Source organism: Sceloporus occidentalis, unplaced genomic scaffold (assembly GCF_023333645.1).
Source record: "Sceloporus occidentalis isolate IW3139 unplaced genomic scaffold, rSceOcc1.0.p SCAF_166, whole genome shotgun sequence".
Lineage (NCBI taxonomy): Eukaryota > Metazoa > Chordata > Lepidosauria > Squamata > Phrynosomatidae > Sceloporus > Sceloporus occidentalis.
This window is the reverse complement of record NW_028317146.1, coordinates 1523488-1547593: the sequence shown is the minus strand read 5'-3', so window position 1 is coordinate 1547593 and position 24106 is coordinate 1523488. Positions and strand designations below refer to the sequence as shown.

The window sequence follows — 24106 nt, the reverse complement described above, 5'->3', positions numbered from 1 at the left end:
TAGATTGTCCTGGAATAAAGCCCAGGTCCCAGTTGAGCAACAAGGACACAGCTGGACTGGTGATCACAAGGTGGGCTTGGCATTAAGGCCATATGCTGGGTGATGAAGCAGGTCCCGCCAACGACTGGATACGCATGTTGGCACGCACCATTTTTATGCTCACGGTGCCAGGCATCTGCTAATGCAGGAGCAACAGATCAGGAGAGTATAGAGCGCCAAAGGCCAATTCGTGCCTGGACAAAGAGCAGAAAGGATAACGTGGGAGCAGGTACACCAGACAGGTGGCACTCCGTCTGCCTATGATGTCCATCTTGGAGCGTGTAGGATGGGTGTAGAAATATCTGTCCTAGAGTCCTAATGCTGAATGTGTACATTAACAGTCTCTCAATAGATCTCCATTACATAAACAGTCTATCATTAGATCTCCATTACATAAGCAGTCTCTCAATAGGTCTCATTAACGTAAAATAGCTCTATCAGTAAAGCCCGTCCCTAGCCACACCGTCTAAAGAAAAATGTCCCTGTTTGTCGTATGCGGTATGATCCCCGTTACGCCGACCGGCTCTATCCGCTAATTCCAGTTTACACTTCACTTCATCGGGCACTCGCATTTGGCTGGGCATTCTACTCAAATAACAAAGTTAAGTCCCCGCCCCTCATTCCACCTGCTCTGACTTGTCCAATCATAATGCACGACAGCACAACCCGCTAGCTGCGACTGGCTGCGCGTATTGTTTTGGTGCGGTGCTTCCGGGACTGACGTCGCAGTCGGCGAGGGGACGAACATTCGAATTGAAGCATATGAATAGAATATGCGTGACCTCGGGGCATCGTGTCTCTGTTAGTCCCAGGGGACGTGGCCTCGTTGTGGTTTGAGAGTGTGCTTTCGGGGGTCTTACGTTACCTTCTCATCTCATCTCATCTCAGTGCCTGTTTACACGTTTCTTCCGCTGTAACCTTGGTTACATGAGTTGCCGTTGTCCTAAAGAGTTGCAGGAGGCCTGTGTGCTTTCACTGGCAATGAATCATCATTAACGGGAAGCTCGGGAGACGTAAAAGTGAATCTGCGCTGCCAGATGCTTCATAACGGATTATGATCTGTTTGTGGCATAGGAGGGTGGGATCCGGTGTGCGTGCGGTGCAGTGTGAGGCGGAAGTTGGGGTAACTGGCGATGGCAGCCGGTGGTCGGGCAGCCCCTGCAGACATGACGGCCGTTTATGCCAAGGAGGTGGCAGAGAGGCGCAGGCTGCAGGACATGCTGTGTGACCAGCTCGGCAGAGACCTGCTCAGGTATGGCTTCGGTTTGTGTGATGCCTGACAGGGGCTTTCTTCACTTCTCCAAATAAATTCGTGTCTCATTTCTTCGGTATTTTGGAGACACTTCAGAACACACTATTTCTAGAATAAACTGCTTTCAGAGTCCGCATTGTGTGAGAGGTGGACTCCGGCCTCCCAGTAGAGTAGACTCTACCATAAGTTGCGATGGGACAGTATAGTCTTACTTTGTGTACCGTATATATTAAAATAAAACCCTTGTTTTCTTTGGTGTACTGTGACTTGGTGTGACTAGAAGCCAGCCTGCGGACTTCATCGCAATTGTGGGCTTAAGGACATCAAGAGAGAACGATTACAATAAATAAAATAAAAAAAAACCTCCACGTATTAGTCTGGTTTGTAAAACATGAAGTCAGTCCCGACAACAGAGTCTTAATAAAACTGGGTTCTTCAGGCACACAACGGGTTAACACAATACTCTGCTTTAACATATTTAGCATATTTTATAGTGCATTGGTCATGTTTTTCTTCTTTATTTCGTGTTTGATTTACAGACTTCTGAATGAAGAAATCCATACAGATATTGTTCTTTGCGTTGACAAATCAAAGTTTAAAGCGCACAAGGCCGTGCTTCGGGCCCGAACACCAAGATTTTACCGATATATTACTAGGCACTCATCAGCAGAGAAAAATACTCTGGCCAATGTCGAAGCTTCTGAAATTCAAGCTTTTTTAAAGTAAGTTAAAAATGTATTTTTTACCTTCAAATGTAATCCAAAGAAAAACATGCAAAAAACCTCTATAGTAACCTAATCCCAGGTCTAATAATGTTAATCGTTATATAATGCCAAGTTTATATGCAAGGTCCTATATAGCCCATTACTCCTGTAATCACATCCTCTTGCTTTCTTCTGTTATTTATGAATGGACTTCAATAAAATGTAATTTTTAATTTCTCAGTTTTGGATGATTTGCGTAAACAAATAATATAACCAAGTGAAGGCAAACTACCCATGTTTGAGGAGAGTGTCAAATGATTCATGAAACCACAACTCTGGCAAACTCTCCGGCTAATTCTTTAGTGAATAAACTCAAATACTTTGCAGAGCGTCTGGTCAGGCCTGGTTATATCACTAAATGCATGTATGTGTTAGAATTGTAACTAATGATGCAGTTAAGAGGTGGAACTTGGTTATTTAGGAACTGATTTGTCCGTGTTTTTAAAGCATGTTATATATTTTAGTAATTGTTTAGGGTCATTTACTTTGACATGTTTTTTATTTTATTTAAAGAATTGTTTACTCCTCACATTACAAAGTTAAAGAAACAGAAGAGAGCATTCTGGGTTCAATAGACAATGAGTGGCTGAAGTCAACACAAGAACACAATGATGACTTAAACAGTAGTATTCATGATAAGAACCTGTCTGCCGTGGATAACGTAGCTGATGACAAGCGCCTGCTTTCTGTTAAAGATGTTGAGAAATGCCCTGTGGAGAGCGGGAATAAAACAGAAACGCAAGGTGAGATACGTAGAAAGGCGCAGGTACGGTTAGTCTGAAATCATTTCTCCTTATTCTATGAGGTTAGTTGCTGATGTCCCGTTTCAGAAAGCAGACCAGGTTTGGCTTTGTATCGCAGGATTCACTCCCTGTGCATTATTCTAGTTCAGGCATAGGGTAGCAGGTAGCGATCAACCCATTGGGTGATTGGGCTCCACACTGGGCCGCTGCACGGTGTCTTGGTAAGGAAGATTAGTAATCCAGTGTAACTGACCCAAGGTCGGGCTTATATAGTGGGTACCTCCTGTACTGCACAACCTTCTGAGACCGCTTGCCAGCATACCCCACTAAAACAATTCAAGAAAGTTTGGGAAATGCATAAATGGACCAATTGGCAAATGATTTTCTGCCACCATTCTCTTTGTATTTTATTCCTTATCCTGGCGCTCAGCACAAAGACGTCTCCCGTGCTGCAGTTCCGTTGCCACTGTACAAGCCCTCTTGTGCTTCTCTGTAGCATTTAGACATTGTGAATATGTGCAGTATTGTAACTTAAGAGGTACTTTTTATCGTGTGTCACAGCACCGCTATATTTTCTCCTTTGAAAACAGATAAACATTGACATTTTGTTTTTCCTCATGGTTTGCAGACCATTTTGAACTGGAAGCTGCTTCTGAACTCGGAAATGATTTGCTCTGTCTCTTCCTTCATTCTTGGTGCTCGGACATTACCATTCAAACAGAAGATAAACAGTTTCTGGCACACAGGTATCTGTTCACAATTCATCCTTGGTTTGAAATGTTATATTTTTCTTCTCCTTTCCCTGACGCAGCGGAGTAAGTGTTAGAAATCTCACACACACAGTTCATCTCTTAACATGTAATGTAACATACATGTATTAAATCCACGATAGTAAACAGATGTGATGGTCTCTTACTGCTACATACTGGACACAGAAATGTGGGGTCTTCATATTCTTTACATTTTGCAGGGCTATATTATGTGCCAGGTCAAGTTACTTTGCTGCTATGTTAAGTGGATGTTGGGCTGAGAGTTCTCAAGATCTCATCCAGATTCAAGGGTAAGTACATTGTTCTAGATTTGTGAATGTTTTTTTTTCTTTTTACTAATAATTGCATTTAATAATTGCAAGTTGATCTTCACTTTATTTGTTTCAGTGCGATAAACTAAAGTTATGTTTACAGATTAACAAAACGATATCTAGACATTTTAATATGTCTATATCGCAGGGAGCAGCCGCTTTAACGTCATGTTTGCAGTACCTCGATTAGTCTTTCCCATTAACTGATCTCTCCCCTACTATTAAGTTGCTGATTCTTGTTGATGGGTTGAGCAGCCTTTGAAACGGTGGGGTGAGGACAAAGCAGAGAACTTCTGGACAGACTTTGAATAGATAATGCTGGCCATGCCAATGTAGGATGCAGATCTCTGCTTTTCTGGGTTAAAATTGTCCCCTTTAAACCAAATATCTCCAAAACAGCTACCCTGACAAAAAACCCACAAGCTAAAGGCCATTTTAATTATAATTATGCTGAAACAGAAATAACAGATGGCTGTGAATTTATAATTTCTTTTCTGAAAGAAGAAGCCGGTGCAGTTTTGAATCGAAAACTGGAAGTAAGTAGGAAGCAGGAGGACCGGTTTCAGAGGCTAGCGAGTGAGTAATGCCAGGTAGCGGCAGGGTAGTAACGGCCCCGTTATGGCTAGCAGTAGTTAGCTGTGATATGAGCTTTGTACTCTTTGGAATATATTAGCCGAGAAAGCTATGGAGCCAAACCTAGATGAGACAATATGCCACCGCTGACAAGCCCGTGGATCAATCTGCGCTATACATGTGTACGACGAGAGAGCTGGGGCTTTGTGATGTTTTCATTTATTTGAATTCTGTTTTGCAGCATTTGCAGCGTAGATATGACTGTCATGATGCATTTCATATATGGAGCGATACTGGACCTGCCTAAGAATGTGGAGCCTGGGTAATTAATTCAACCTTATACACAAACATGGGGCATTTTTACCTATACTCTGAAAACCGTGGTTAAATATGTTTGTTTTTTTTCTTTGTAAATTAAATAGATGTATTTGTTTAGCTGGTGATATAAAGGTTGGCTATCTAGCTATGAACGGGTGGCAATAAAGTGGGACTTATGTGTAAGAAACGGGTAAAAAGTGACCTTATCACCATAGGAACCAGTGGAATCGTTCCTGCCAATAGGTATGAGGCAACTTTCCATCAGAGTAACTTTTTATACATAACCCCCATAAAGAGAAAACCATGCTATGAACCAGTCTAGTCGGTGCTCCAGCAAGATTGTTTAAACCTTTTAGTGTGTGTATATGTATATGAGGTGTGTGTGTGTGTGTGTGTGTATATAAAGAAATACACACTACCGTTCAAAAGTTTGAGGTCTCGTAGGAATTTTCTTGTTTTTGAACGACAAGCAAATTGTGTCTGTTAAAATAACATGAAATGGATCAGAAACACAGTGTAGATGTTGTTAATATTGTAATTGTCTATTGTAGCTGGGAACAGTTGATTATTAATGGAATATCTTCAGAGGCATACAGAGGACCTTTATCAGCAATCTAAATTTAAAAGGCTAGTTGATAATTAGAAAACAGTTTTGGATCTATGTTACAGCTAGAAACAAAACCGTTAACGGAGATTTTGAACATTAGTGTGTGTGTATGTATAATATATGTGTGTGTGTGTGTGTATATAATCACACACACACTGGAGTGTGAGAGTAATTTCCCATAAAAGTGTTCTAGGTTTCTGAATGCAGATTATCTGGAATTTTTCATTCTGCAATATATTTTAATCCACAAATGGTCCGGTTAGCTGTCTCCCCAGACCTGCTGACAATCGCATAAATGTTGTTCCTTAAGTATATTTAATATTGAAATAGTATCAGATCTGTGAAATACCAGTTAGAATACCATGACTCCTAAAGTATTATTTGGTATACTTTTTTGGGGGGGCTATTTGTGTCGATCAAGCTTTCTTCCATGTTGAACTGCTTTAAATGATTTTGAATATTCACTTGTAGCGAGTATCGTTGAGGCTTCTCGCGTGCTCCCACAAGGTCACGCTCAGCAGTGGGCTTGGAGACCCAGATTTTGTGACCTTGCATGACTTTGCTAATCTTTGGAAAGGCAGCCATCATTTTTTCTTTTTCATTATTCCCTGTATTTTCGCACCGTCCTACACAGACGTTGGGTTTACTGTTGCAGCATTGATCTACACAGTGAACAAATTACATTGTAACGACCCTTTCAATGACTATTTTATTATTGATTACAGGCAGATTGCCCGCGTCCTCTGTATCTGGCGTCTTTGTGCTGTGGTGAAGTTTTAAATGACTTCAAACCTGTCACTAATATTTATTTTGCGGGGAAGGTCCAATGCAAACATGTTATTTAATATATTTCTGTGTTTGTTTTTTATTTGGCATTCAATAAAAACGGGTTTTATGTCATTTTCTTCTGGAAAACTCCTTTTATCTAAGAAGCTGAAGGCTGCCATGGGAGGCAGCCATGGGATATGTTGGTTTGGGTTCACAGTGAGCTGATTAGGGCAGTACTAGACTTTCGGAGTCAGAGGGTGCTTCTGTGTGATTAAGACTGAGGCATTCCACTGTTACATAGAAACATGGAATTTAACAACAGCCTGTCAAGTCTGCCAATTTTTCCTGATTAAAACATAGAAAATGATGGCAGATAAGAACCATTCGGCCCATCCAGTCTGCCCAACCTCTGAATACTTCCCTTAGTCCCTGGCCTTATCTTATATCTAGCTTAAAGATAAGGTAGATATAAAGGCTTGGGTCTTAATCAGTCCTTGGTCTTGCCTTAGAGCCAGGATACATGCGTTTAAATCCCCTCCGCAGCTTCTGATGGGAGGATGTTTTATGTTGGAATGTTTTTCCATCTGTCTGGTATCGTCTCAGTAAAGTAAAACTCTTTTGCATCACACAAGATATTTTGATAAGGTCCTCCAAGTTTGTCTAGGAGATTGGGCCAATATATAACACAGGCATATGTGACAAAAATGCAGCTGTCTAGGAAAACTATTTTAAATCAGAAAAAAGAGAACATCGGTAGGATTTCCCTTTAATGTTTAAGTATTCACACAAATAACGTTCTCGACATTTTAAAACTAGGTTTGCTTACATGTAGAATTCAATTATTTTTTTTCTCCAATTCTTTCAGTCATATACTTTCTATTGCTGATATGTATGGATTGGAAGGCCTGAAAGAAGTGGCAATTTATGTTCTGAAAAGAGACTACTGCAAGTTCTTCCATAAGGTACATCCGCTTCACCTTCAGATCATTAACACCACCTGCATTGTCCATAAACCGTACACGTCTTACTTCTCAAGCAAATGATAAATGCTCGTTTTGTTATAGTTCTGTAGGCTTTATATTTAAAATTTTACATCAATGTCCTAATGTTTTTTTCTCAAACATATGTCATGATCTATGGAATATTTGTTCCTGTATAGGTGGACAGGCTTTTTTTCCCAGAAAGGGAAAAATGTCAGAAGGGCTGTATAGTCTGACACTTGATGAATATGAAAAGTTAGAGGACTAGAGCTGCAGTAATGAACATGTTTGTTGAAGGTGACTAAAACAAAAATTAGCTTGAGAATCTAGTAGAGGTAATGTTAAAATTTGACCGCGGAAATGTGGCAAAGCTGAAGAATCAATGACTTTTTTTCCCGAAAGGCCTTACTCTTTGTTTCAGTAGTAAACATTAAATGGCTTTGTCTTGAACTGAGAACTAAATTGGTTCTTTCTATGCCTGCAACTTGCATAAAGCTCAACATGGCACACGTCAGTAGTTCAATTGGTTTTGATGTGAATATTTGTTTAACGTTTCCTGAAGCGTAGAGGGTCTTTATAATCAGCCAATATTCCAAAGAAGCCACAATAAATGTTTATTCCCTTTCAGCCAGTGGTTGGTATGCAGCAGTCGGTGTTAGAATGCCTTTCCATCGCTCACTCGCTGGGAGAGGAACAGTTGTATAATTCCTGTATGAGGTACGGTCTACAAGTAGAGCAGATCATTGGCATATTCGATTCGGTTAAATGATAGCCAATAAGTGTATAAGCTTAGATGAAAATAGTACAATGTTATTTAAATGTGTATCGTTTCATGTTATGTAAGAATAATATTGAGATGGACACACGGAACAGCGGTTCATGGCTTCTATAGTAGACTTGTATGCGGCTTGTGTGAGATGCATTATGTCCATCTGAAAGTGACAGTATATTCGACATTGTTCTCCCATTTTTCCAACAGATGGGTTGAGAAATACTTTGTAAAATGTTGGTCTGAAAAGAGCTTTGCCAGTTTACCCTTTGATCTGCAGAGACAGTGCCTTACTGCCTTGGTTCAGTCATTGGTAAGTTTTTTTTTTTTAATATTTTCTTGTTTTAGCTAAACTATCAGAGGCGGTGGAAATAGATTGCTCTTCTTGTCCCAGTTTCATCCTGGCAGTTAAAGATCGGAGACTTACAAAATTATTTCATTTGCGGTGTGCATTTGGGGAATCTGCTGGACTTTAGATACTCAAGCACTCAGTATTTGCTAATAGATTCTAGAATAGGTTATACAGTGAAGGAGTTAAAAGATGCAGTTGTATAGCCATAAGGCCATCCTCAATATAAAATCCAAGGACCAGGTTTGAGGGTTTACAGTAGGAAAAATGAGCAGACTAAATGGGCAAAGTTTTTCGTATTTTGCACAATTATACCTCTCTTGTAGCAGATGTCCATTGTTTCTACCTGTCTTCAAAAAACTAGAGGGAAGTTCGGGAGACAAGGAAAGTAATTTCCCTATGCAGTTTGTGCCCTACATGCCACTGAATTCCGGTCCTTTTACTATAAGTAGTTAGTTGACTAATCCATCTTGTCTGTATGGTATGGACAGGTATCTGACAGATTCTTTTTCTAGTATTTCGTAACAGGCAGCCATGATATTATGTGCGCGGTCAAATATTTAATTGCAGAGACTGTACGCACAGCTACTGCTGTTGGAAACTACGACCATCAAGCCTTTTTGTTTTGTTTAAACTTTCGCCTGTGATGTTTTGATGCGCTGAACCGTGTCTTTTATCTTCACAGTTCGTACTTTAACTAGAACCAGGAAAGAGAAAAATGACGTTCTTATCCCTTAAATGACCTCTCTATCTGTAGTCTTACAGAAATGCAGCCTTTCTTTTGATGGAAAGTGATAGACTTAGCAGCAGCCTCCCTGGTGTGAAATGGGCACAAAGGGCAAAAGATCTGGCATCGGAGCTTCAAGAGGAGTCTGTACGCTTCATGGTCACAAACTTTTCTCAGATCATAAAGAGCCAAAGTTTTTCTCAATTGTTACAGGTAAGGAGTATCCTGTTTTGCTTTTTATATAAATAGTGATGTTTTTATGAATAACCACTTACTACAGACCAAGACTTGTTTCTTCTACTCGAACGACTGTGTAAATGTCATTTTAATCTGATAACGGCTTGTTATGTTTAGTAAATAGCACATTCCATTAAAACGTTTCATGAATTCATTCTGTTCCAGGGATGTGTTTAGGTGTTCTTGTTTCAGTAGCCGTTACTACTGATCACATTAAAAATAGTCATTACGATAACATGGAAATAGGCTTACATGTAGTGTAAGTTTTACTTTACTGAGATGGTTATAGATAAGTGGAACGGACAGCCATTAGAAGCAGTAGAGGTAAACACTGTGAGAATTTAAACCTGCATAGTAGACATAAGGATATCCTGAATATAACACAAGTCAGAGAACTGAAACGGGACAAATACAAAGACTGAATGGGCAGAATGGTTCTTAATTTGCAGTCACATTCTATGTTTACTACCTGTGGTCATTCTTTAGCCTGCCATTGTTGTGCTCAGCAATGATGTCACAGATAATACATTCAGTTTTTGGAAACTTAAATGACCTCGTACATATATTTTTTTGCCCCTGTTTTTTACATGTTTTCCCAACTTACCTCTTCTGTCATCCATGCAGGCCCAGGGGATGAGCAGTACACCGTATCTTCTAGAACAAGTTTTTAATGAAGTCGAGAAAAGCATTTCATTCCAAAACAGTTGTTCTCTGTTTATGGCTTTGGATGAGCTATTGAATCTAGCATCACAAAATGAAATGGTAAGTTCTTCAGAGGCAAAGTACCCTAATGAGTGGGTTGTATCGCAAAGCATTTCCAGAGCCCTGAATTTAAGTTTACGCTCTCACGTTCTCTCTACCTTCTCCACCAACCGCTTTCTTGTCCATGTCTTTTTTCCTGACTACTTCGTCTTCTTTATTCTTCTCTTGTGTTTGTTTGCTTCTAAGTGAACCTGGCCTGCCAGTGCAGCTCCATCATTTTTGCAGGATTGTCCATCAGGAGGCCAGAATAACAAGGACAGAAAATCGGCACAAGAAGATAGACATTTAGAGAGAGAGAGCATGAGTGTGAAAAAGCATGAGACCGTGAATGACACCAAATTACATTTCCAAATGTGAAAAGCACCTTGAATTTCATCTGACAAAAAATGAAAAATTGTCATGAATAGGTTTTGGTCCATTTGTACAAATCTAGCGTGTAACTGGTGACCGTGTGATGGCTCAGCTGTTAATTGCCCTGATCGCAGTGCCTGTTCAAACCTCAGGGTCGCGGGTTCAAATCCTGACGGGTTCAACTCAGCACTTCACCCTTCTGAAGTCGATAAGTGACCGCAATTGATTGGATAATAATAACACCTATTGTTAAGCTGCCGATTCGGTTAATTCCGAGACTATGTGCTAAAATCACTGAGTCCCACTGGGAGGTGCTTTGTAAATATTAGTTGTTGTTCTTGTGGTGAAAGGCTGTTGCAAATTCTTTTTTACAGACAGGCTGGAAGGTACCCATGTTCAGAAGCTCAGGAGGAATTATGTCAATAAGCTTAATTCTTAAAGACACCCAAGAAAGGTTGACATCACAGCATCACTCCATTATGCAAATGATGTCGGCTGCATTAAATTATTTACATATTGTCATCATGATGTCAAGTCAAGCCGTAACCATACCATGGCTTCATCCCTTATGAGCATGTACATTGTATGTCATTTAGCACCCACTGGCCTTAAAGTGTCAGTATATTTAATTCTTAAGCAAATGGGAAAGGTTTTCTTATGTAAGCGGCAACCAGTGGGAGGTGTTGCATGTTTTTCTATTTCAAGTTATCCTCTGCCAGATTGTTGTCTTGTTTAAGATTACTCTGTTGAGGGCATTTTAGTTTATGGCTAGAAGGCCCACTTTTCCCTAACATAGAGAATACTATCTTAATAAGATCACATCACACTAAGTGGCTTGTTTCACAGCAAGCCACAATCCATCGCAATAAACAGCTCAGAGCACAAGAAGGCGCTTCCTTTTCTCCACAAACGCATTTTTGAAAAAAAAAATTACATAATTTACTTGAGTTTTTGTTGTTTTTTTTTTTTCTATTCAACATTCCTGTCTGAAGCATATTGCTGTCTGCTGATATTAAGGGTTCATTTACTAACCCAGTCAGTGACGTTTGCCCTGTAATTCCCCTATTCGCACACGGAAACTGAGAGTGCGCTTACTCTACACCAGCAGATTCTGTAGCTCAATTGCAATGAAGGGATAATACCAAATTAACAGTAACATTAAAATGGACATAATACAAAAGAAACAATAGCATGAACAAACGTAAAGCATATCGATGCGGAAGGAGAAGGTAGCCCTGCTCTTAAAACCTTACACATACTGCAAGTGCATCTCCACTATTTGTACCTGAATTCTTATTCTTAATGAATTTAAAATCTATAATAAAGAAAAACCTGCAAAGCCTCTGGCTGCAACACTGACCGCTCCCACCTCTTGATCCTCTGGTTTTTCATTGCTTTCTGCTCTATATGTGCATTGATCCCCCGCTCAGCCTTTACCTCCTTCTCCCCGTACCAGCTTTTGAAGTCTGGTCTCCGGGAACACACTTCCACAGAATATCCGGTTTTCACAAAGGCCAAAAAACCCAGAATGCTGTCCGCCCGCATCTAAAGCAGTCCTCGTCACATCGAAATTCTGATCATCGGTATTCCTCTTCTGCATTCTCCTTTGCAGCTCTCCTTGTGATAAACCAGAGTCTATGACAATGTTTTTGTCTCGATGTCCTACAGCTTAAAAGAGACCAGACAGCTATAATAATCTACTTGGTGTCCCCTAATTTGATCATGATATATATTGACCAAAAAACAAAGTTTGGATCTTAAAATCCGCAGCAAACTTTTGTATGTATACGCATCGATAAAAAGAATGAAGAGATTGTATCAAGAAACAGTATGTCTATGTTTTATATCAAATAATACAAATGTCGCCTCTGAAGTATTAAGAAAAACCTGCACCGCTGTAAATTGATAGATATAAAAAAATATTTTAAATTGGCGTTAAATAAACCTAAGGTCACGCGAGGCTTTGCCAGAGTGCAGGGAACCCATGAGAGATTTCTTACATGTAAAATAAATGACATTCATTCTTTCACTTTGCAGAACTTATCTATTTGGTGTCACATTTCAGTAGTATAAACTGTTTAATATATATATATATGTAATAAATATATTTATCAATGACTTGATTCATGCTTGTATATAACAAGGAATCTACAAGCTTGTATATGAGCCATTGCTTTCTGCGTATATATATATATATATATGTATATATAGTAATTACTCGGAAGGATATAAGCTTGCGAGCAGGGCCCTCTTTACCCAATGTGTATCGGCTTGTCTTCGTCTGTCAGTTCTACGTCTGTCATACCATTTGAATGTATGTATTGTAAGAAGCGCTGAGTAAATTGTTGGCGCTATATAAATAGAAGAATAATGATAATGTGATACGGGGACGGTAAATTGATGTACTGAAGGAACCCGCAGGGTCCTACAACTGCTGAGCAGAAGAGCGGGATCCTCGATCCCGTGTGTATTTGCAGTCATCTGGCAGAGCGGCTCCAGTAAAGAAGTCTGTGTGTTTTAAGATGGCGTTTCAGCGTCTGGTAGCAGCCGTTTCATGTTCACGCTGGTTGTAACTGCAGAAGCAGAGCTGGTTCTAAACCCCTTCCACTAGGCCGTCGTACCGTCTAAGTGATGACATCACTGCCATAGCTTAGGGAGTAAGTAGAGTCAGAGAGAGGAATAATGACTGGTTGCCATAGAAATGTGCTTCTCACCAGCTGCTGATTTGTTATTTGAACATAGGGTTTTACGTGCAAGATACAGGCTGTGCGCGATAAGCTGTGGACCTTCCTGCTTCAGTCTTTTTATGCTGTTCGGCACACAGAGGGCTGGAAATTGATGAGAGCAAGCAATCAACAGAAAATACAAGCCGGTATGTTAGCCATCTTTCAACGTTCTAGGATTCTATATTTACACTATGATTGCTTCCCATAAATTCAAGCAAGATGTGCGGCTTAATGTTGAAATAAGTATTTAAAAGATTAATGAGATTTAAGGTTCTAATACTGTCTTTTAATGTTACATTTTTTATTTTTCTTGTGGGTTTTCTAGAAAGTAGCAAAATGGAACAAGTAGAACCATAATAAATTTATATTTATATTTTAAGCCGCATTTGACAAAACATGAATTATATAATATATAATTTTTTACTCAAAAATCAGCCACTAAGAAAGCATGTTTTGTTTTTTTGATTCGGATCCAAGCCGCATGCTGGAGTGATGTACTAAGCATTGTTCAAGCACACAAGTGGTTAATCGGTGACATTATGTCTTATGTGACATTGTGCATGCATGGCCCTTATTGGAAGCATCACATTTTGTTTTCCATTTGCACACATACAATAATTTTCACGTGAATAATACCGCAATGAGCTATGTAGTAAAGAATGGGATAATTAGCCGAAGTGTTCCTGATTTGATTATTTATTATCGAATAGGAATTGATATGATTCTGTGGGTGTGGGGCTGGTGTTCATTTACGCTTATGCGTACAATATTGTTACGAAGCATATTTCTATACTGCATAAAGGTGTAATTGTAGCCCCTGGTGTACTACTACCAACAATATATTAGCAGGGTGGTGGTCATGTGTTTTTTATAGAAAAATGCTTATTTTAACAAAATACATATATTAATAAAAATCAGGAGGTCTTAATATCTCTGCATAGATTTCCATACTCATTTCATTTTAGTGGAATAATAAAGTTAATACATAAAATCTAATGATTATTCATGTTAATGTGTTCACAGCTGCTCTTAAGACTTTGAATTATTTACATTTGCTAGTTATTAGACAAACATTTCTTCATAAATCGGAGCTCTGGGATTGCACTTCCGTCTTGATGCAGGCATTTCCCCGAAGAAGCCTTAGTAGGTAATAGTCTTGTGAAGACCATTCTTCATGCAGCCTTTTACTGCAGAGGGATCTGACTGTGTATTACAGACACCATCACAGAGATCAATCCTTTGTAGCAAGCATCTAGAACAAAAAATATATAATAAACGCCATTGTTTGTCTGTTTGAAGCTAGTTTACAGATGGTGGAGGAGACGGGGATTCTCTTACAGGTAGTTTAAAATATCTATATGGGTGCAATCTTGTTTGCCCAATGCCTTTATTTTGCTTCATAAATTAGAAAATTATATTTTGTGTTTTTATGCTAGCTTGTGGATTTTGTGTTTGATGCTGTCTGATACATTATCTATCACCATTTTTTGCCTCTGAATTTTATTACATAGCTGCTGTTGACAAAGGTGATGATCGAAGACTTACAAAGAAACCAGTACTTACTAGCTCTCAGGTAAAGTGTAAAAGGGATTTAACTTTGTATGTTCGCCAGAATCGGAATGTTTTGCAGGCTATAATCATCAGTTTTTTGTGATGTATATGTGTCTATTAGATTGGTATATGAGCTGACCAATAGTTTTTCTAGATGGTAACCACAAAGGTTTAAATATTGATATTTCCATTTTTTATGAATTCTGGTACTCCCACTGAATTGTTACACTACACTGTGTATTTCCTAGCCTCTCCAAATGTGTCACCAGATATCATGGTTAAATTAATAACACAGCGGGGAAGATTTGGTTAATTGTGTTACCACCTGTATAACCTTACACAATTGGCTCGTCATATGGGATCATTAGGGCATTATCATTGTAAGAGATGTAACTGTTCTCATGATTGAAATGGTATGCTCAAACTGTGTCTCTTATTTTTAGCAGAGTCGATCTAGGATATTGGAAACAAAAGAATCTTCTCAGACGGCGGAAAGTAAGAGACATTCTGAAGGTAGTTTGTTTTATCCAAGGAAGATGAAATCTGATTCACTAGGAGCTTCTGGACACACATCAAATGGTAATAGAAATTCTTCTGGGAAAGGAAAGGAAGATGATGTGAAAGGGAAGGATGGCAAGAAACCTATCACAAAGGGTACAAAGGACCCGAAACCCGCAGAGAAAATTGTTGCTACCAAACCAAAAATTGTTTCAAAACCCAAGCCAGAATCTAATGGAAGTGCAAAAACCGAGAGCTGTAATGCCAAGGGAGAAACAACAGGCGCACAAAAAACACCGTTGTCTCAACGACTAGGAGCTAGACCTAAAGTTTTAAACGGTGGTACAAATTCACAGGCTAAAGTAAAATCTGTAAAGAAGACTAACAAAGAACTTTCATCTCCAGTCAAATGTACAAATGGGAAATCTGTGCTTTCCAATGGAGAACATCCTATATCCAACAAATCACCTGGAGAAGCAAACTATGATAGAACGTCGGATGAATGTCGCCAGCCAGCCAATTGTTCCCCACAAGGTGGCAAAAAATGTGTTTTGGATGCTTCTAAGGATCTAGGAATGAGTGAGTACATTTTCAATGGTCTACAACCCTGTTCTTTATTTGCAAGCATAAAACGTGTTTTTATGCACAATATGTCACGTTCCTCAGTGACTATAGCTGCTCGATTGACTTGTTTGGTTAAGTATTAGCTGGAGGAACCCTAGAACCCTGACAGAGTTGTGGTTCTGGGGAATATGGCTTGGCACTCCTGCTCAAGAACCTAGGTCTAAAAAATGATGATGATCTCATGCTGCTTAAACATTGAACTCCTCCTCTGCCCACTGTCCTCTATATATACTGTATATCCCATGAAATGTCCCTAACTATAAACAAATTATCGTTGTTTCTATACTCCAACCCTGTTGTGTCTGCATAAGCCTTGACGCTAGACTAAATCACTCTTTCAGTTTTCTGGTAACTTTAGTTTTAACAGATTAAATGTCTGCCACAAAGTGGTAATTCAAGTAAAGACGCCATCTTAGAAATGTATCCCAATTCCTCATACCTGTCCATGCTATCACCAGGCTTGGTTATTTTCTTGAGAGGTCAGAAGTAGGAACCATTAACTTGAGTAGGGTTTATACATATCTGACATTTACACCAAAAATATAAATACCCTGCATCGCACCAAACCCCCAATCTCAGATAATTTTTCTACTAAACAAAACCGATGTCAAGCCTCAGATGTTCACACTTGCATTGGTCCCTTATGGAGGCAGCCTGTTGGCAGACAAGTTTGCGTATTCTGTTAAAGGTATTCACAGATACTTAACAGAACAAGCAACTCTCAGTATCGCGCCCTATGGAAAGCCATCACACTTGGGATTCGGTACCTTGAAGCTTGCACATGCACACAGAGGAAAATATCTTGCATCAGTTTAATGCAACCCGCTCAGAAATTGCCAACAGTGAACAGAAAAATTACAGGTGATATTTCACCAGGGCCCTTAAGGAGATAATGTCTCTCACAGGGGATTCTTTTCTCAGTTCTTTTCTCACTTTCAGAAATCTATTTACAGGTATTTATGCAGCGCCAGACCGTTTATTGTTTCTTATGAACTGTTGAATATTCGGTTACTAATCCATTCGCTGTTAGCTACTGTATATATTAATGAGACTGTTCTAGTCATACGCTTGACTCGGCCCTAGTTTGAGTTGAAATGGGAAACAAAAGGAAGGTGGTGGTCCATTTATAACGAGGTGTCCTTGCTTGAAACAGGGAATTGAGTGCATGAGCTACCTGTTTGGTGGTGTCTTCCATAAGAAAAGGAGAAATATTTCTCAGCTGCTGCTAGTAGAAGTGGACCTGGATGCGTGTGGCCAGATAGATATTCTTTATAATACTACAGATTATATCTAGGGGTTGGTAAATACCAGTACTTGTGCAGGGCTTGCTTTAAGAGCTACACAAAGCCCATACAGCTGTTCTGTAACTGCTCAGGGCTCTTATTTACCCATTGGCATTCATGATTTTTCTACTACCAAATGACCTCCAAGTTACACTATATGACCAAATTATATGTGGACAACTGCACACCCCTAATTATTGAGTTTAGTTGTTTCAGACTCGTCTGTCATAGGATGCCACCATTACCAAGTTGCGTCGCTGGGGGGCTATTGGGGCTGAAGCCCTGAGTCTCAACTTCATAGCCCTGAATAGCATACTTTAGCCCCAGAGTCTCTATTAGGGGCTATGGGCCAGATCATAGATCTCCCTCTAATCGACCCCAAATTAATGCAGAGCGGGGTGATATGATGCCAAATCCCAGCCCTCAGCACCAGCAACGTATGTAGGGCATGCAATTTCTGTGCGTACAATCTGTGTGCTGGGGTAAGTCCTTTATCTACATATTATTATAGAGTTAAAATCGGATGTTTAAAGCAGATAGACTCGGTTGCATATCGGTGTGATGGTCAAGTCTCTAAACTTTTAGTCATATAGTGTATATTTTGAGCCACACACTCACAGTGTTTAAAAATAGATGCTGTATCATTTTCTGCTTGATGTCTAACTGAATCATATACTATATGAAGCCTAATCAAACATTTTAATGTTCACTTCATCTACCCTTTAGCAGTAAGCCAGGCATTTGCTGTCTCTCTTTGTGGTTCCTGGCTATAAGGCTAATCATTGGCATCTGGAGATATTGCAACCCATACAGTCATGTGGACTTGTTTTATATATGCTTTTTTGTGTTTATTATTGTTAAGTTTGATATTTCAAGCATATAATTAAGCAACAGGATTAATTGTATATATTGTCTATACTTGGCTTTGAGATTGATCCCAAAATCCAAGCAACATATTAGTTTAACGGGTTTAAAGGTACATACAGTGGCCATGGTATTTCTCACAAGCCCATTGGCTGTAACCTGCCGTTTTAATGTCCGCTTGGCAATAGGGCTTTGCATTAAATTCATAACAAGCACCTAGCAAAGTTCATCGCTGCACAGACTGGCAGGACTTAGAAGCATCCTATAAATCATCCTTGTTGTATTGGTGTAGGGCTAACAAGAAAGAATAGAAAGTGTTTCTGTTATTTACCATGACCAAGTATACATTAAGCTTTCCAAGTAAGACTTTCATTTTTAATTCAGATACGAAATTTGGTGCCCACATTTACTCTTACACTCTCATTCTCTCTCCCTCCCTCTCTCTCAAAATATTTCCTTACCTTCTTTGCCAACCACTTCCACATCTTCATCTTTTATCTTCTTTCCTCTCATCTATCTTCGATCTGCTATCTTTTATCTTCTATCTTCGTCTGCATTTTTGCTAATGTAACTTGGCGGGAACTTCAGCCAAAGTCAGGGGAGAGGATGTCACCGAAAGCACAATCATTTTGCCCTTTCTTGAAATCAGGGCAATATAGCAGTGCTTGCTGTGATGTCCTCTCCCTGATCCTCCAATGAAAAGATTGTGGCAAAGGTGGCATCTTATGAGCTTTTCGGTACAACCCATTGTACTGCCAGTGTTTTTCACATTTTTTTTCTTTTACTTTTTAGCGGCAAGATTGAAATCTCCAGCAAAGTTGACCAATGGAGCCTCTGTCAGGAGAAAGGTTAATAACGAAGCTGAGTGCCACAGGGATACAAACAGGTCTGTCCAAATTTGTATAAATAATATCCTTTGTAATTTGTGCAAAGTTGATTTCCATCCCCCCCCCCCAGGAAATAAAAGCATTTAGACATTTTTTTTTTTGGAAGATAACAGATAAAATACACTATTTTCCAATTAAAGAACAAACAAACTGTATGGTAGACCTGTGCATTCGTCATGCTTCGTCACCACGTGTAGCTGCCGCTATTACAAGCTGTTTTGGCGCTCGTTGATGAGGTGAAGTGGAAGGGACGGTGTATAGGAGGGAACATATCAATGACTGATAGGTAGAAATAGCCAAACAAATAGGATTGTTAGGGCTGTGATTGATGGCTCCAACAACCTGTGGGAGTTTTTCCTTATTTTTTTTTCACTCCGGCCATGCATAGGGTGTATGAGATGCCCACCGGAACATAACCCATTTGATTAACCGTATGCAATAATGCAGTGATATCCCTTTATAAATACACACACACCTGCATACACCCTGACTTCCAGAAATGTCACATTACAATAATGGATTTTTGAGTTTGTGTTTTTGTAAAAAAATATACAGATCAAATTTCAATACTTGTAATTCAATACTGAGAGAATTGGTAAGAGGTCTGAATACTTTCGCAAGACACTGTGTGTATGTATATGTGCAATGTGAAATTCAATCTACTGTTCTTGAATCTACAATGCAAACAAAAAGCAAAAGGCAATATTTTATATGAATTATGATGGTAATTCTTGATAGATATATTTTCCTTAAAATACATGCTTTTTAACTTATGATATTGATCAGAATTTTTTCTTCTCAGTCCATCAGCCAAAAAAGCGCCTCTCAATGGAGACAGTGAGACCGTGCTTCAGAAAAAAAAGGGAATCAAAACTAGTAATTGCGCTGTTCAACAAAGGGCGAAGAGTGCCCCAGCGGCTCTATCAAAAAAACAAGGTAAAGGATTTTTTTTGTATGTTTACAAAGTGTCAATTGCTTATAGATCATCAGGGGCACCAGCTAAATGTGTTCTACTTGGGACCATGGTATTAGACTTTTACCTAAATGTTTTTTGCTTCTTTTTTCCATTAAATGGGACTACAACATGCTATTGTCACAAATACGACAATACACTGACAATTTGAAATACTGATGTCTTTACTAACATTTAAATCTAACCTCCCTTATATGAAAAGTGGGTTTGCACAATTCTTATCTGGGGAGGAAAAAAAAAAAAGTTGCATCATCTACCTTAACGCAGATTACTTCCTACTGTCTGTTCCCTCTCTCCAACTGTACAAGACCCCTAAGGTCCATTAACATCTAAAAAAAAATCACCAGTAGACTCAAATGCTTATATGATTCTGTATTATACCTAGTTGATCAACCTTAAAAGAGTGTTACTAACTGCTTAATATTTAAGCTTTTTTGGGACCAATTTAGCAATATCATTTTTGTGTTTTTTCAACTTTTATAACTAGGAGTACAAGGCGATGGAACAACCCTGGTGAAATCTGTTTTTTCTTCCAAACAACCTGAAGTCAAATCAGACACAAAGTTGATTAGTCAGTCTACATCTACAGAGAAAAATGGGCCGACAAATAAAAAGAATACAAAACCTCCACTTGTATCAGAAAGTAAAATAAGTGCACAAAAAGGAACGCCAAGTAAACAAGGTTTAAGTGGCAATAAAGGCTCAACAACAAATAATAAAAGACCAAAGCAGAAAGCAGTGATTGGGTCACAATCTTCTAAAGCTTCTAACCATCCACAGGAGCAAAAGGGTTCTGCTGCTGAATTAGAAAATAGCCATGGCCAGGAAACATTGGAGCAAGATACAGATAAAGCAGGGGGTTGTGGGGACACAGAAAATGATTGCAAGCAAGCTGTCACGTGTCCATCAGGCCATTCGGAACATCATTGTTCATATCACCCTGACCTAAACGAGCATGAGTCCAATCGGGAGAGTTCAATTCAAAAGCAAAATTCTAATACACAAGAGTCTGATTTAGACCATGGCTCCTGTCAGAAAAATACTTTAGTAGTTGCTGAAATTAATCCTAAAGACAGTATTGATCTTATAACACCAGTCGATGAGCAATTATTTTTGAATACGTTAGGTGATCATAAACCAGAAGGAAAAATCTGTGATTCCGAGAATTCCAAATGTGCCGACAGTTCAAGTGAAAGTGAATTATGTTCCGTAAAAGAGGTCGAAAAAAACCAAAGACCAAATGGTAATCGAAGTACCAGTGAAACCTTTGTGGAACTCCCCCAGAATATTAGCAGTGTTATGCATGATTCTAAAAGAACTGCCCACCCTTTTTCAGAGGGCATACCTACCATCCGTCAATCTGCACTTAGAGGTAGCGAACATTTTATGAACCTTGCATCAGAAAGGCAAATCATGGAATGTCCTAGAGACGGTACCATTACAAAAGTAATAGAGCGACATGAAAATTCTGAAATTCAGTTTATGGATCACTGGAATAAGCATTCAAGTGCTTTACTAGAAAGAGAGAGTCCAGAATCGGAGAGTGGAAGTGCAAGCACCTCATCTGATGACATCAAACCCAGGTCAGAAGATTATGATGCTGGTGGTTCTCAAGATGATGATGGTTCAAATGACAGGGGAATCTCTAAGTGCAGCACTATGCGATGTCACGATTTTCTTGGGAGAAGCAGCAGTGATACCAGTACCCCAGAAGAACTAAAGGGCTATGATGGCAATTTAAGAATAGATGTAAAGGTTAAGAAAGAGAATTCTGAATTGTTCCGTGTTAATTCCACAAGCGATGATGAAGTACCACGAAAAAGACCAGATATGTGGTTGCAGAGAGATGGGCCAAAACACAGTAGTAATCCAAAAGCTCTCTGTAGTAGCATGCAGTTTCCTCAAGAAATAGAACATTTATCCTCTTCTGCTGACGAAACAGAAGACGAGAAATCAGAAGCTGAAAATTCTGCAGAGAAAGCACCATCAGGTGTTTCATCGCAGCCCTTTCAAGGAATAGTGAATTTAGCTTTTGATGATGTCGCTGAATTTGACAGTGAAGGCCAACTTGTTTCAGGCAATAAAAATTTTACACGATCAGTTTTGCTTTCTGTTGATGAGTGTGAAGAGCTAGGATCTGATGAGGGAGAGCCTCCTTCACAAATGCACAAAGCAGAGTCTTTGACACCAGTGGATGTATTTGAAAAAGTTACTAATGAGCATTCTGATGGAGATGATGACAAGCAAGCATTGAACAAAAACACTAAAAGCTCTGATGTAGAAGCGCACAGTGAAAAATGCATAGATGGAATGGCACTGGTTACAGAAGTACTGCCTGCAAAAGAGCAAACTCCTACAGATGTTGCGCAATCAGATATACACAAGGGCTTCTTCAAACATCCTGAAAGTGAATTTAAGTCCCAAACACGGCCATGTCATTTGGACCTTTACACAGCAGACCCTCCCGATACTCAAAGGTTTTGTCCTAATAAAACCCAAAATGCTTGTAAGAGTGATAATCTTGCCTATCAAGTGAAAGACAACCATGAATCACCCACTGAAAACTCCAATACTGCTTTACCAGAAGGTAATAAACCTTAAGTATCAAAAATAAAGAATTTTGTTTTCTGTTGCAGTGTTATATAAAAAAATATGTACCTAAAAATGTCAGCTAGTATGTATACTTTTACAGCAACCTTGTTGATATAGCTACTTGATACAGAATAAGTCGCTAATACAGTTTTCAAGCGCTTTCTTCTAGATTTGAAATCAAAAAGTTAATCGTAGGTAGATTTGTACAGTCTTTTTGAGACAGAAAATCCTCTTCATTTGTAAAATCAAGTGCAAGTTGGTTAGTTGTTTCTCTTATCATATTTCCACAAATAAACCTCATAACTTACTTTATAAAACCTATATTTATTGATTTTTTTAGGATAAACCGGCCACGGACAGAATAAAAGGCTACTTATTTTTTATTAAAATAATCTTTAATTCTACAAAACTAATTTCAGTATTTTATTAACTATAAAAACGGTAACGCTTGCCACTTTCTACACATATAAGTAAATTATTTAACCTTAATATTGCTTGCTAGCTTTTTTAAGTTTTTGCTTTACAAATTTAAAACAAAGTATAAAGTTATAAATGTGTATGTGTGTGTATATATATATATATATATATATATATATATATATATATATATATATATATATATTTACATGTAAATACAAAACTAATAGATTGATCTCTAATTCATTTTTGATGAGGATTGGGAAGAATCCCTTGAAAAAATTCTTTGTTTTTGATATATGTCTTTGTGTTCAGTGACATTTGCATGTTTAAAAATATGGCTGCCTATTTCAATCATTAGTTAATACATGAAAAGTGTCAATTTAAATGGCCAAAGGAGTGTCATTGTGTTTTGCTGCTTCTGTATGTTTATAAATGTCGACACAACTCATTTTCTGTATCAGAAATGTTGAAATTAATTTCCAAAATTTGCTTAGTCGGAGTAGTTCTATTGCTCACAATTTCTACACAGTAAATGTTTTACTGTACAGAAATCAATATTTTGTTAAATGTCTGTGTGTTCACTTTAATTACCTCATTGATAGTACGTTCGTCTTCAATGCCTTTGGGCCAAGAGCAAAACTTTTTTACAATGTGCAGTATTATGAATTATTTCAGGACACATAGATGATTTTGACTCATTGGCACACACCTGCATTTATGAACATCGTCCTTCAAAGTCCCTTTCTCCTATATATGAGATGGATCCGGGAGATGGAAATGAGCAGAGAATGAAGACTGAAACTAAGATTATGGATTTTGGTTTTGAGGATCAGCATTTTGTAGAAGGGGACTGGACTTTATTAAGACAGCTATTAGCTGAGCATGGTTCAGATGTTGACATCATAAATTCTGTTCCTGAGGACCTTAGCTTAGCACAATATCTTATCAATCAAACTTTACTTTTAGCTAGAGAAAATTCAAAATCTCAGGGTAAAGCACAAGTCGACACTTCCAGTAAATGGGGTGACTTGACATCTCCATTTGATGATTCTACAAGTGCCACAATGACTAGCTTTTCTCCTGATGACTCTTCGCCACATGGGGAGTGGACAATTCTTGAACTAGAAACACATCATTAGATTGGTTGCAATCTATTAACTTTTGCTTTATTCTGCAATCTTATTTCTTGCTTGTAATTACTGCGCTGGTACATTTCTTTTACATACCATATGAGGCTTTAAATTACATATGTTTTTTTTAAATAGTCCCTAAGCTATGCAATGAGTCCACCAACCAGATATTTGATAGAGGCTTATTATAATTATCCAAGGTTAGAGGTCTCTTTTTCTGCTTTGCTTCCAAGATACC

At 38.7% G+C, this 24106-nt stretch overlaps 1 protein-coding gene across 1 annotated transcript; it reads left to right on the top strand.

Moving 5' to 3' along the window:
* Positions 1-1172: 1172 nt before the first annotated feature.
* Positions 1173-23877, top strand: LOC149279443 (BTB/POZ domain-containing protein 8-like). The gene is made up of 18 exons (XM_089501214.1): positions 1173-1291; positions 1831-2013; positions 2569-2798; positions 3427-3544; positions 3769-3858; positions 4694-4774; positions 7011-7107; positions 7754-7842; positions 8105-8207; positions 9001-9183; positions 9832-9969; positions 13063-13192; positions 14558-14619; positions 15041-15674; positions 18659-18752; positions 19556-19689; positions 20214-22313; positions 23414-23877. Exons 1-18 carry the CDS (start codon positions 1173-1175, stop codon positions 23875-23877), a joined length of 5049 nt encoding a protein of 1682 aa, XP_089357340.1.
* Positions 23878-24106: the final 229 nt, after the last annotated feature.

Excerpts from the sequence above, each read along its gene's own strand:
- LOC149279443 (XM_089501214.1), top strand. The coding sequence starts at position 1,173 with ATGGCAGCCGGTGGTCGGGCAGCCCCTGCAGACATGACGGCCGTTTAT. Across the intron at positions 4,775-7,010 it reads CCTAAGAATGTGGAGCCTGG|TCATATACTTTCTATTGCTG; the intron begins GTAATTAATTCA and ends CAATTCTTTCAG. Across the intron at positions 9,970-13,062 it reads TAGCATCACAAAATGAAATG|GGTTTTACGTGCAAGATACA; the intron begins GTAAGTTCTTCA and ends ATTTGAACATAG.